Source organism: Jaculus jaculus, chromosome 23 (assembly GCF_020740685.1).
Source record: "Jaculus jaculus isolate mJacJac1 chromosome 23, mJacJac1.mat.Y.cur, whole genome shotgun sequence".
NCBI classification, from domain to species: Eukaryota; Metazoa; Chordata; class Mammalia; order Rodentia; family Dipodidae; genus Jaculus; species Jaculus jaculus.
The window spans coordinates 10,203,542-10,217,774 of NC_059124.1; the positions used below are offsets into that span (position 1 = coordinate 10,203,542).

The window sequence follows — 14,233 nt, forward strand, 5'->3', positions numbered from 1 at the left end:
TGAAATAGAAACAAACAAACAAAAAAATCCAAAGAATTAATGAAACAAAGAGTTGATTCTTTGAAAGGATAGACAAGATTGATAAACCCTTAGCAAATCTGACCAAAAGAAAGAGAGAAGAGAGACAAATTAATGAAATCAAAGATGAAAAAGGTAACATCACAACAGATTCCAGAGAAATTCAAAGCATCATAGGGACATACTATAAAAGCATATACTCCACAAAGTATGAAAATCCAAAAGAAATGGATGATTTCCTTGATTTATATGACCTACCTAATTTAAATCAAAATGAGATTAATCACTTAAATAGACCTATAACAAACATGGAGATCCAAACAGTTATCAATAATCTCCCAACTAAAAAAAGCCCAGGCCCAGATGGATTCACTGCTGAATTTTACCAGGCCATTAAGGAAGAACTAACACCATTGTTTCTTAAGCTTTTCCAGGAAATAGAAAAAGAAGGAATTCTACCAAACTCCTTCTGTGAGGCCAGTATCACCCTGATACCAAAACCAGGCAAAGATAGAACAAAAAAAGAAAATTACAAACCAATCTCCCTCATGAACATAGATGTGAAAATTCTCAATAAAATATTGTCAAGCAGAATACAAAAGTATATCACAAAGATCATTCATCCCTACCAAGTAGGCTTTATCCCAAAGACACAGGGATGATTCAACATACATAATTTGATAAATATACAAATGGACTGAAGGATAAAATTCACATGATCATCTCATTGGACGCAGAGAAAGCATTTGACAAAATCCAACATCCCTTCATGATAAAAGTCCTACAGAGACTGCAAATAAAAGGAACATATCTCAATATAATAAAAGTTATTTATGACAAGCCTACAGCCAACATATTACTAAATGGGGAAAAACTGGAAGCTTTTTCACTAAAATCAGGAACAAAACAAGGGTGTCCACTGTCCCCACTTTTATTTAATATAGTTCTGGAAGGCTTAGCCATAGCAATAAGGCAAGAAACACACATAAAAGGGATACAAATTGGAAAGGAAGAGATCAAGTTATCATTATTTGCAGATGACATGATTCTATACATAAAGGACCCTAAAGACTCTACTAGCAAACTGTTAGAGCTGATCAAAACCTACAGCCATGTAGCAGGATACAAAATAAACACACAGAAATCAGTAGCCTTCATATATGCTAACAACAAACACACACAGGATGAAATCAGAGAATCATTCCCATTCACTATTGCACCAAAAAAAAAAAAAAAATGAAGTACCTTGGAATAAACCTAACCAAGGAAGTAAAGAATCTCTACAATGAGAACTTTAAAACACTCAAGTGAGAAATTGCAGAAGACACTAGAAAGTGGAGAAACATCCCTTGTTCTTGGATTGGAAGAATCAATATCATGAAAATGGCAATCTTACCAAAAGCAATCTACACATTTAATGCAATTCCTATCAAAATTCCAAAAACATTCTTCATGAAAATAGAAAAAACAATCCAAAAATTCATTTGGAATCACAAAAAACCTTGAATATCTAAAATAATACTGAGCAAGAAAAATAAGGCTGGTGGTATCACCATACCTGATTTTAACCTATACTACAGAGCCATAGTAACAAAAACAGAGTGGTACTGGCACAAAAACAGACATGTAGATCAGTGGAACAGAATTGTTTCAGTCCAGTTCACATTGCTGGTAGAAATCACCCAACCAAAAGCAGCTTCTGGGAAAAAGAGATTTATTTTGGCTTACAGGCTCGAGGGGAAGCTCCATGATGGCAAGGGAAAAAAATGATGGCATGTGCAGAGGGTGGACATCACCCCCTGGCCAACATAAGGTGGACCACAGCAACAGGAAGGTGTGCCAAACATTGGCATGGGGAAACTGGCTATAAAGCCCATAAGCCGGCCCCCAACAATACACTCCCTCCAGGAGGCATTAATTCCCAAACATCTATCAGCTGGGGAGCTAGCATTCATAACACCTAAGTTTATGGGGGACACCTGAATCAAACCACCACATTCTGCCCCTGGCCCCCATAAACTGATATCCATGCATGATGTAAAACACAATGCATTCAGTCTGACTTTAAAAGTCCCCATAATTTTTATCAATCCCAATGATGTTCATACATCCCCATAGTTCAAGATCTTTTAACTGAGCCATAATACCAAAAAATAACCTCAAAAAACCCATAATGGCACAGAATAAATATTCACACTGCAAAAGATGGCATTGGGCATAGCAAAGAAACATTCAACCAATACAAGATTTAAAACAACCAGGGCAAATATCAAACTCTGTAGCTTCTAGTCCAGCAACTCTAGCCAGTGACAAATCTTCAAGTCCGATAATTCTAAACAGCACCAAGTCTCTGGCATTCCAATTCCGCCCCTCCAGCTAGGCTACTCACAGTCCTGGGAAACTTCATCGGGGCCGGCAGCTCCTTGGCAGCCATTTCATGGTCCCGGCATCTCCACTGGGTCTCCACTGCAAGCCACGGTTCATCCTCATGGCCCCATGGGGTCTCTATGTAGGCAACCAGCAAACCTGCTTCACACTGCCCATGGCCATTTCCAAAACACAAGACCATGTTGCAAACTCAATAACCCTCTTTCCAGCATTTCTTATACTCCACGATACCAGGTAGGGTGCCAATTTGTTAATCCAGGGGGGAATAAAGCAAACTTTGAAGAACAAGACACTCCTGGAGCACTCAGGCCCTTACAAAAGAGTCTACATTCTTCTTGTTGCCCTAGCGCAGGTCAGCTAGCTCAGTCTCAAAGGTTGTAATCTCTCAGTTGCAGCTAAACGGGCAACAGTTCACCCAGATTTTTCTTTCTGTGCCATATCCCTCTGCACACACCAGTTCATTTCTACGCAAAGCAACCCTGCACAACTTCTGAGGACACAGGCATAAGAGCAAGCTTCTCACACAAACTGCTAGCCCAGTCCAAGCAAAGCTCTTTCTCACCCTCATAAGCCAAACCTCACAGTCCATAATTCTTACTGCCTTCAGGTCTTGCAGCTCAGACCAAAATAGTCCATCAAGCTGCACTTATAGTATTGCAAGGCATCTCTTAGGCCAAGGTTCAACTCCTTCCACATTCCTTTTGAAAATCAGCTCCAAAAGGCCAAAGCCACACAGTCAGGTGTCTAGCAGCAATCCCACTCCTCGGTACCACTTTTCTGTTGCAGCCCAGTTCACATTGCTGGTAGAAATTACCCAACCAAAAGCAGCTTCTGGGAAAAAGAGATTTATTTTGGCTTACAGGCTCAAGGGGAAGCTCCATGATGGCAGGAGAAAACGATGGCATGAGCAGAGGGTGGACATCATCCCCTGGCCAACATAAGGTAGACCACAGCAACAGGAGGGTGTGCCAAACACTGGCATGAGGAAACTGGCTATAAAGCCCATAAGCCGGCCCCCAACAATACACTCCCTCCAGGAAGCATTAATTCCCAAATATCTATCAGCTGGGGAGCTAGCATTCATAACACCTAAGTTTATGGGGGACACCTGAATCAAACCACCACAAGACTATAGGACCCAGATAGCCCAAGTAGCTATAGCCACCTGATATTCGATTAAAATGCCAAAAATACTCATTGGAGAAAAGGCAGCCTCTTCAGCAAATGGTGTTGGGAAAACTGGATATATATCTGCAGAAGGATGAAAATAGATTCTTCTCTCTCACCATGCACAAGAATTAAGTCCAAATGGATTAAAGACCTTAACATCAGACCTGAAACTCTGAAACTGCTAGAGGAAAAAGTAGGGGAAACCCTTCAACATATTGGTCTTGGCAAAGACTTTCTGAATACAACCCCAATTGCTCAGGCAATAAAACCACAGATTAATCACTGGGACCTCATGAAATTAGAAAGACTTTGCACTGCAAAGAGGCAACCTACAGAATGGGAAAAAATCTTCGCCAGCTATATTTCTGATAGAGGATTATTATCTAGGATATACAAAGAACTCAAAAAGTTAAATAATAAGGAATCAAACAAGCCTATCAAAAAATGGGCTTTAGCCGGGCGTGGTGGCACACGCCTTTAATCCCAGCACTCAGGAGGCAGAGGTAGGAGGATTGCCATGAGTTCAAGGCCACCCTGAGATGACAGAGTTAATTCCAGGTCAGCCTGGACCAGAGTGAGACCCTACCTCAAAAAAAGGGGGGGGGGGGTTGGAGCTAAATAGAGCATTCTCAAAGGAAGAAATACGAATGGCATATAAGCATCTAAATAAATGTTCTACGTCACTAGTCATCAGGGAAATGCAGATTAAAACTACACTGAGTTTCCATCTCACTCCTGTCAGATTGGCCACCATATGTAAACAAATGATCATAAATGTTGGCGGGGATGTGGAAAAAGAGGAACCCTTCTACACTGCTGGTGGGAATGCAATCTGGTCCAGCCATTGTGGAAAACAGTGTGGAGGTTCCTAAAACAGCTAAAGATTGATCTACCATATGACCCAGCCATAGCACTCCTAGGCATATATCCAAAGGACTCATCTCATTTCCTTAGAAGTACATGCTCTACCATGTTTATTGCTGCTCAATTTATAATAGCTGGGAAATGGAACCAGCCTAGATGTTCCTCAACTGATGAGTGGATAATGAAGATGTGGCACATTTATACAATGGAGTTCTACTCAGTGGTAAAGAAAAATGAAGTTATGAAATTTGCAGAAAAATGGATGGACCTAGAAAGGATTATACTAAGTGAGGTAACCCAGGCCCAGAAAGCCAAGCGCCACATGTTCTGTCTCATATGTGGATCCTAGCTACAGATGATTGGGCTTCTGCGTGAGAATGAAAATACTTAGTAGCAGAGGCCAGTAAGTTAAAAAGGAGACATAAAGGGAAGAAAAAGGAAGGGAGGAGGGTAATTAATAGGTTGATATCGTATATATGTAAGTACAATGATTGAGATGGGGAGGTAATATGATGGAGAATGGAATTTCAAAGGGGAAAGTGTGAGGGGAGAGGGAGGGAATTACCATGGGATATTTTTTATAATCATGGAAAATGCTAATAAAAAATTTTTTAAAAATTAACTAATACATTGAGGATTAATTGGAAATTACACTGTGCTTACAATCCCCAGAGTTCAGGACAGGTAGAAAGGATGAATTGGTCTTAAGACCGTAACTAAATTAACCCTAGAGACTGGCAAAGGTTGGGTGGGACTCCTTCCCTTTGCCCTGTACTCCATACATAAAGGAATTACTCCATTTAAAATTATGTGTGGACCCCACCCCCATCCTGCCCTGGATGGATCTTAAACAGATAACTGACTTTACTAATGTAAGGCTTCTTCTGTTCTATCAAGAGTCCAGGAATCCATTGTTTGGCAGTCTAGACTGCTTTTCAGACACACCCTGTTTGTCCCCCAGCCCTTTCAGCCTGGAGACAGCTTGGATCAAGAGACACCGTATTGGGTTGTACTGGGACGTTGGAAGGGCCCCCACCAGGTCATTTTAACCATTCCAATGGCTATGCAAGTAAAGGGGACAAAGTAAAAGAGGATTAGACTTTTTATAAAACAAGAGGGCCTATGTACGGCTTTAGAGAAAATACCAATTCGTTTCAGTCTATGTTTAGTTGGTCTCCATGACAACTTTCCCTTATCTCTTCTATTGCTGGCCCCTGATACTACTACTCTTAAGCCTTACCATGGGACCCTGCATTATTAATACGCTAAGCAAATATATATTTTAAAAAATAGAATTAGTTCTTTAAACTTATGGTATTATGGACACAATATGTGCCCCCATCTGAAACTGAACAAACCCTAGACATTATCCCTCACAAGTCAAAGATTTTAACTCAGTGCCATGTCAGAAGGGGGACTGGAAAGAGAACAAAATATCATATTTCTCCCCACTTCGTTATACCTAGTCTAGAGAAATATACAAGTCAGGACGCTCTGTTGACAGCAGACAAACAGGAGGCTCTGCTACTGGCAGGTAAACAGAGGCTCTGCTGGGATGAACAACATTTCTTGGGGCCTGCACTGTTGAGCAAACTCCTTAAGATAAACGGGGCTCCTGGTCACAGGCCTGCCTCACACCCCCAAGTAGCACTTTCTGTAACTGACCAACAGATCTGTTTACAAGTTCCTTTATAAACTTTTTTTTACTTTTATGGCTGTAAATGTCACATGTAAATTGTGATTTAGGGTTTAACTCCCATCCTGTTTTTGGTTTTTTTTTCCTAACATTATGTGGTCCTTTCCAATAAAAGCTAACACTTTGAACAGTTCAGGGCTAGACTCAAAATCTGGAGTGGAGACCTGGTATACCAGACTTTCCTTTTCTTTCCTTTTTACCTAATAAAACTTTGCCTCACATTCCATGAGTTGATGGTCTTACTTATGTGACACTGGGCCCCATAACATAATGTGGTGGTTTGATTTATATGCTCTCCATAAACTTATGTGTTCTGAATGTTGGGTTCCCAGCTGGTGGCAATTTGGTAATTGGAGCCTTCTGAAGGCAGTGTATTATTGGAGGTGGGCTTGTGTGTGTTATAGCCAGCTTCCCCTTGCCAGTGTTTAGCATAATCTCCTGTTGCTGTTGTCCATCTGATTTTTGACAGGAGGTGATGTTCCAGCCTCTACTTATGTCATCATTTTCCCCTGACATCATGGAGTTTCCTCTTGATTCTGTAAGCCAAAATAAACCCTTTCCTCCTACAAGCTGCTCTGGGTTGTGTGTTTTCTGCCAGCAATGCAAAGCTGACTGTGACAAGACCTAACCCTCTTGTTTTGGGAGATAATAAAACCTCAATGCACCCCCTGGTAAATTATGCAAAGCCTCCCAAGAGGCCTTGCTCTATAATCCTCAGAAAGAGTGAGACCGCTTGGGCTGAAGAACTCACTGGGGTGGAGAATGCTTTATAGAATTGGGTCACCTGTCCTCTCACACACTTAACTCATGAGCCCTCTCTCCATCCCCCCGCCAAAAAAAATGTAGGCCATTGCCAAAGCATTTAGTTACCCACCCAAACTAGAATGTAAGACCCCATTGCTAAAGACACCATAGGCTGCTCCAGTGGGACATTGAAAGATCATGCTGGAACTGACATGGAAGCCAGCTCCCTACTCTCTAGCTCTCATAGTGCTAGAAAGCACTATGTCAGACATTGGAGGTGCCAGTGCAATGGCGGTGCATAAGTTATAAGGGTAGTCAGCTGCTCTCTAATTGGATTATGAGGCTGGTCAGGATGAACGAATCCATGCCTTCCTTGTACTAAGAACAAGGTCAGAAGCCTATGGTTTGGAGGGGCAGAGACCATAGAGGACAGTTTTCACTGTTCCTTAGCTGGAGAGATTATGCCCATCACAAAGCCTTCTAAATCAATATGTTTATCCACTCTGCTCAATGATGCTCTCACCCTTGGTTAGAGTCTGCATTTTACAGATGACGGTGAGTAGGGAGACCCAAGACCCATTAAAACAACAGAGAGAAAGCTAAGTCCCTATCATGGGTTGTGTCATCTCTATGCCACACACCAGGGCCAAGGCAACACTACCAAGGAAGTGATGGACTAAATGTGAGTGCTTTTCTCAGTGCTAGCCAGGAAACCATCTTCAAAGAAATGGCAGTAAGTATTGAGGAGACTCACAAAGCAAAAATAAGAAGCTTCTGAGAGCTCAACAAAACAAAAGGAAACTTCTAAAGTGACCTCCAAAGTTCAGGGACCATTGATGAAGAGCGAGCAGAAAGAATGTAATACAAAAACACCATGATGGGAAGACATACTGGGAGGCATTTCCTCCCACAGGTACCAACTGGTACACTCATGAGCCCATAGTGGCCACAGACATCCCCACTGAGGAGAGCCCTCAGTGGAGTAGGACATGTCAGAGGGGACAGAGGAGGACAACCAGATGGAACATGATCAATTTGTAGCATGTTCATGTATAAAAGTTCCTAATAAAAATTTTAAAATGGTCTTATAAGTGGAAGATAAACAGATGAGAAAAATGTAGAAGTTAAAGTATGTTGTCTTAAAAAGAAGTTGTGAGTTAAGGTTTTCTGAATAATGACATGGGTGCTCACTCTCACCACTGCTTTTCAACATGGTACTTAAAAGTCTTAACTCAAGAAATAAGACAAGAGAAGGAAATAAAAGGGATTTAAATTGCAAAGGAAGAAGTAAAACTAGCCCTATTCTCAGATGGCATGATTCTATACATGAGAATTAAAAAAAAAAAAAAGCCAGGCATGGTGGCGCACACCTTTAATCCCAGCACTCGGGAGGTAGAGGTAGGCGAATCGCCATGAGTTCGAGGCCACCCTGAAACTCCATAGTGAATTCCAGGTCAGCCTGGGCCAGAGTGAGATCCTACCTCAAAAGAACCGAAAAGAAAAAAAACAAACGTTCACCAAAAACTCCTAGAAGTGAAAAACACTTTCAGTAAAGTGGCAAGATATAAAATCAACACACAACAATCAGTAGTCTTCCTATATATAAAGAGCAACAATATGAAGGGGGGGAAGCAAAGGTGTCCTGTTTAGAATAGTCACAAATAAGTCTCCCTAACCCAGGAAGTAAAAGACCTATACAATGAAAACATTACAATGCTGAAGAAAGAATTGGAAGAAGACCTGAGAAGATGGAATGATCTTCTACGCTCATAGATTAGAGGAATTAATATTGTTAAAATGGCCATCGTACCAAAAGCAATATAAAGATTCCATGCAATGCCAATCAAAATCCCAACAACGTTCTTCATAAAGTTAGAAAAACAAGTCACAAAATTCATATGGAAGCACACAGCGCCTCATGCAACCAAAATGTAGTCAGCAAAAGGAAGACCTCTGCTGGCATCACCACACCTGATATCAGGCTGTAATATAATAAAAACAGCACAGTACTCGCATAAAAACAGACACATAGGTTCATGGAATAGAACTGAAGATCCAGGTATGAGCTTGAGTAACTTCATTTACCTGACCTTTGATAACGGGACTAAAAGCACTCACTGCAGCAAAGACAGCATCTTCAGCAAGTGGTGTTGCAGAACTGGACAGCCACATGAAGAAGACTGAATTTGTGCCCCTCTTCTAACTTTGCACAAAAGTCAACTTCAGCCGGTCATGGGGGCACACGCCTTTAGTCCCAGCACTAGGGAGGCAGAAGTAGGAGGATTGCCGTGAGTTCGAGGCCACCCTGAGACTACATAGTGAATTCCAGGTCAGCCTGGGCTAGTGTGGTGGTTTGAATTCAGGTGTCCCCATAAACTTAGGTGTTCTGAATGCTAGGTTCCCAGCTGATGGATATTTGGGAATTAATGCCTCCTGGAGGGAGTGTATTGCTGGGGGCGGGCTTATGGGCTTTATAGCCATTTTCTCCATGCCAGTGTTTGGCACACCCTCCTGTTGCTGTGGTCCACCTTCTGTTGGCCAGGGGGTGATGTCCACCCTCTGCTCATGCCATCGTTTTCTCCTGCCATCGTGGAGCTTCCCCTCGAGCCTTTAAGCCAAAATAAATCTCTTTTTCCCAGAAGTTGCTCTTTCTTGGGTGATTTCTACCAGCAATGTGAACCGGAGTGCAACAGCTAGAGTAAGACTACCTCGAAAAAAAAAAAAATCAACTTCAAAGGGATTAAGGACCTCAATATAAGACCTAAAATTCTAAATCAACTAGGAGAAACAATAGGGAGAACACTCCAAAATAAAAGTGTAGGGAGACTTTCTGAATAAGACTACAGTAGCCCAGGGAATTAGGCAAGAACTCAACAACTGAGACCTCATGAAAATAAAAAGCTATTTTACAGATGAGCAGACCATCCACAGTCAATAGACAAACTACTGAATGGAAGCAAATATTCATCAGCTACACCTCCAACAAAGGTTTAACACCTAGAATCTGCAAACAACTCACAAACCTAAACATTTTAAATTCAAACACCCCACTCAAAACACAGGACAGGACATTGAACACAGAGTTCTCAAAGGAATAAATACAAATGACCGTTAAATACTAGGGAAATGAAAATTAAAATGACTGCGAGGTTCCATCACACTCCAGTCAGAATGGCAATCATCAGGAACTCAAGTGACATCACATGCTGGCGGGGGTGTGGAGAAAGAGGAACCCCCATCTGCTGCAGGGGGGAGTGCAAACTTGAATAGCCACTATAGAAAGCAATATGCAGACTCTGAAAATAGAACTGCCATAAATCCAGCTATACCTCTTTGGGGCATATACATAAAGAATCTATTCCACAGAGCGTGCGCAATCATTTTTGTTGCTGCTCTATTTACATACAATGGCCAGGAACGAGAATGAGCCCAGATGCCGACCAACAAATGAGTGGCTAATGAAGATGTGTACACAGTGAAATTCTACTCAGTAGTGAGGACAAATGAAATCAACTTTGCAGGAAAATGGAAGAACTTGAAAAAAACATGCTAAGTGAGATAACACAGGTTCAGAAAGACAAACACCTCATGTCCTCTTGCATATGTAGTTCCTAGCCTGGATCAGCTTCAGTTCATTGTAAAGCCCAGTAAGTATCAACAGCATGGACATGGTACTAGAATGAAAGTGGGAACAAGGAGAAGTAGGAAAGGGAAAAGGGCTATTCAACAACAAATCGAGGGTCAACAAAAAGAAAGAAAGGGGGCTGGAGAGATGGCTTAGCGGCTAAGCGCTTGCCTGTGAAGCCTAAGGACCCCGGTTCGAGGCTTGGTTCCTCAGGTCCCATGTTAGACAGATGCACAAGGGGGCACACACATCTGGAGTTCTTTTGCAGAGGCTGGAAGCCCTGGCGCGCCCATTCTCTCTCTCTCCCTCTATCTGTCTTTCTCTCTGTGTCTGTCACTCTCAAATAAATAAATAAAAGATGGACAAAATTTTTTTTTAAATAAATAAATAAAAAAAGAAAGGAAGGAAGGTAGGAAGAAGGGGCCACAAAGGTCTTGGGAATAGAGGAAGAGACTTGGGGGTAATGCACAAAACTCATGGCAACATGAATTCCACAGAAACCTTCTTCCTGGATACCATTCTATAAGTCATTACTCTCAGTAAAGGGTAGGGGCACCTGAACAGAAGAGCCTCATGGGCGGTGGAGACAGTACAACCTTAAAACCATGAGCTCTGGCTAATAAATCTCAGGGCCAGAATTTGGTACCCCCCACACACAGTGAGCTAGCTGTTGGTTACGGTGATACAGGAGGTCCCCAAAATAATACAGGCAATTTCCAAAACACTTGGTTACCTTCAAAAGCTAAAAGGTAAGCTCCTATTGCTGAAGATGCTACAGCCTGTGGCCACAGGACATCAAGTGACCATGCTGGAACTGAGAAGGAATCTAGTTCCTTCCCAGCTAGCCCTCATATGAGAGCTCCTGGAGAATAACAGTTGCTAACAGATTGAATAAGCAGGCGATCCTGCCTGATACAAAATCAACCAGCTGATCAGAAAGCACATACTTGTGCAATAGTGGCACAGTATGGTAACCAACTGCTCACAGATTGGACATGAGACCGCTCAGTGGGAGAGAACTCATATCTGCCTCTGAGAACCAAGCTAGATTCCCTAGGACAGAAAACCAGTAGGTTCCAGAGACAGAGAGAACCTCCACGACTCCTTAAGAAAAGTGGACATACATATCAATAAGTCTCTGTAGTACTAGACTTTATACCCTTTAATTCAAACTTCTCTCAATTTTGATTGGAGAAATCTGTTCTGTCTTCCAGATGGTGGAGAATGCCAAAGAGAACCAGGATAAGTCAACACATCAAGAATAGACAGCTGGAGCGCTCCCCCAGCCGAGGGAGCGGCCAAGCCCGGCTGCGCGGCCTGGAGTGCGGCGCGGGGCTGGACTCTCGGGAGGAGAAGCCACACCAGGGAACAGAGACCCCTGAACTTAAGGCGCCCTGGCTACATCTGCCCCCCTGCGGAGCCTGGAAGTGGAAGTGACCTGCTCCATCTGCCTTGATTACCTGCGAGACCCTGTGACCATCGACTGTGGCCATGTCTTCTGCCGCAGCTGCACAGGTGACATCCGTCCTATCTCAGGGAGTCGCCCTGTATGCCCACTCTGCAAGAAGCCTTTTAAGAAGGAGAACATCCGGCCCGTGTGGCAGCTGGCCAGCCTGGTGGAGAATATCGAACGACTGAAGGTGGACAAAGGCAGGGAACAGGGAGAGCTGGCCCGGGAGCCACAGGATGTGAAGTTGTGTGAGCGGCACCAGGAGAAGCTGCGCTACTTCTGTGAGGATGATGGAAAACTGCTGTGCATGATGTGCGGAGAATCCCGGAAACACCGGCCCCACACAGCTGTCCTCGTGGAGAAGGCTGCCCTGCCACACAGGGAAAAAATCCTGAACTACCTGAGCACCTTGAGGAGAGACAGAGACAACATTCATGGCCTTCAGGTGAAGAGAGAAGCGGACATCCTCGCTGCACTGGTAAAGCTGCAAGAGCAGAAGCAGTACATGGTGTCAGGATTTAAGCGGGAGCAGCACCTGCTGGACCAGCTGGCCACCTTAGAGCAGCTGCTTACTGAGGGCAGAGAAAAGTTCAAGACCCAGGGTGTCAGTGAGCTAAGCCGGCTAGAGATGGTCATTTCTGAGCTGGAGGGTAAGGCACGGCAGCCTGCTGCAGAGCTCATGCAGGATCCTAGGGACTTCGCCAACAAGTATCCACAGAAGTTCTGGGTTGGGAAACCCATCCCTCATATGGTGAAAAGGAAGACAGGAGAGTTCACAGATAAAGTCCTCTCTCTGCAGAGAGGCCTAAGGCAGTTCCAAGGAAAGCTTCTAAGAGAGCTGGAATATAAGACAGTGTCACCCTGGACCCACAGTCAGCCAGCGGATACCTGCAGCTGTCAGAAGATTGGAAGAGTGTGATGTATACCAGCCAGTACCAGAGCAACTCCCTGTACCCCCAGCAGTTTGATTGTGAGCCAGGGGTGCTTGGCAGCAAGGGCTTCACCTGGGGTAAGGTGTACTGGGAAGTGGAAGTGGAAAGGGAAGGCTGGTCTGAGGATGAGGAGGATGTGGAGGAGGAGGAAGGGGATGAAGAGGAGAACGAAGAGGAGGCTGGCTATGGGGATGGATATGATGACTGGGAAACTGATGAGGATGAAGAATCGCTGGGGGAGGAGGAAGAGGAGGAGGAAGAAGAGGAGGAAGAGGAAGCTCTGGAAAGCTGCATGGTAGAAGTGGCCAGAGACTCTGTCAAGAGGAAGGGAGACCTCTCTCTCCGGCCAGAGGATGGAGTTTGGGCACTGCGGCTCTCCTCCTCTGGATGAGCCCTGAGGCCCAGCTCTTCCCAGCACTGCAGCCCCACAGAGTGGGCATCGCCCTGGATTATGAAGAGGGTACTGTGACATTCACCAATGCAGAATCACAGGAACTCCTCTATACCTTCACTGCCACCTTCACCCAGCGCCTGGTCCCCTTCCTATGGCTCAAGTGGCCAGGAACACGCCTCTTGCTGAGACCCTGAGCCCCAGTGCCTGCCTGAACCCCACATATCAACAGAAGCTTCACTTCTCTGAGATCCCTGGATTCTGATGGGGGAGGATGTCTGGCCAGCACATACTGAAGTGGGAAGAGGAGGGACCCTACATCATGGTCACCCACCTCCCCATCTCAGTGGCCAGAGACCTCGGAGGTATCACTCATCTCTACTTCCCAGTTGGGCTTCTCTTCCTCCTACTTATTTCCTATGGGACCTTCTGCCCCTGGAGTCCATGGGGCCTCTCTGAGTGCCCTTTGTTACAGTTCTGCTCTCTGTTGAACAGGGATGGGGCAGCACTTTCTGATCCAGTTGGTGTCCAATGCCAGCTGGTCTTGGGTAAAACTGATGAGAGCTAAGGCTATTTTAATATCCTCAAACCCATAGGTTCCCTTTGCCCAAAGCCACTGTGCTGCCACTGTCCCTGGTATTTTAAACAGACCTACCCTTCTCAGAGTTAAACACTGAACATGCTGGAATACGCTGAATCAAAATCCACTGAGTCTTCCCAGGCCATGTAGGTTGTTGGCCTGGAGTGCCCGGGAATTGTCGTCTGACATGGTTAAGAGTCCATGCCAAGCCTGGATCCCAGTGGTTGAAGAGGTGGTATTCCCCAGGGCAAGTGGTATCTCAGGGGAGGATCTAGATAGGTGTGGCTGTGTTACTTAACAGCTGTGATCAATGATCAGTGCATTATTTCACAGAGTGATCCAAGTAAGGAGTTTTTTTTGTTAGAAGAATCTTTG

General features: G+C 44.1%; 1 protein-coding gene across 1 annotated transcript; it reads left to right on the top strand.

Annotated features, from left to right (window-relative positions):
* Positions 1 to 11,729: 11,729 nt before the first annotated feature.
* LOC123456482 (tripartite motif-containing protein 26-like) lies at positions 11,730 to 13,815 on the top strand. The gene is given in 4 exon segments (XM_045139806.1): positions 11,730 to 11,832; positions 11,895 to 12,806; positions 12,809 to 13,273; positions 13,276 to 13,815. Coding segments are annotated over 4 exon segments (1,680 nt in total). The 3' UTR covers positions 13,476 to 13,815.
* Positions 13,816 to 14,233: the final 418 nt, after the last annotated feature.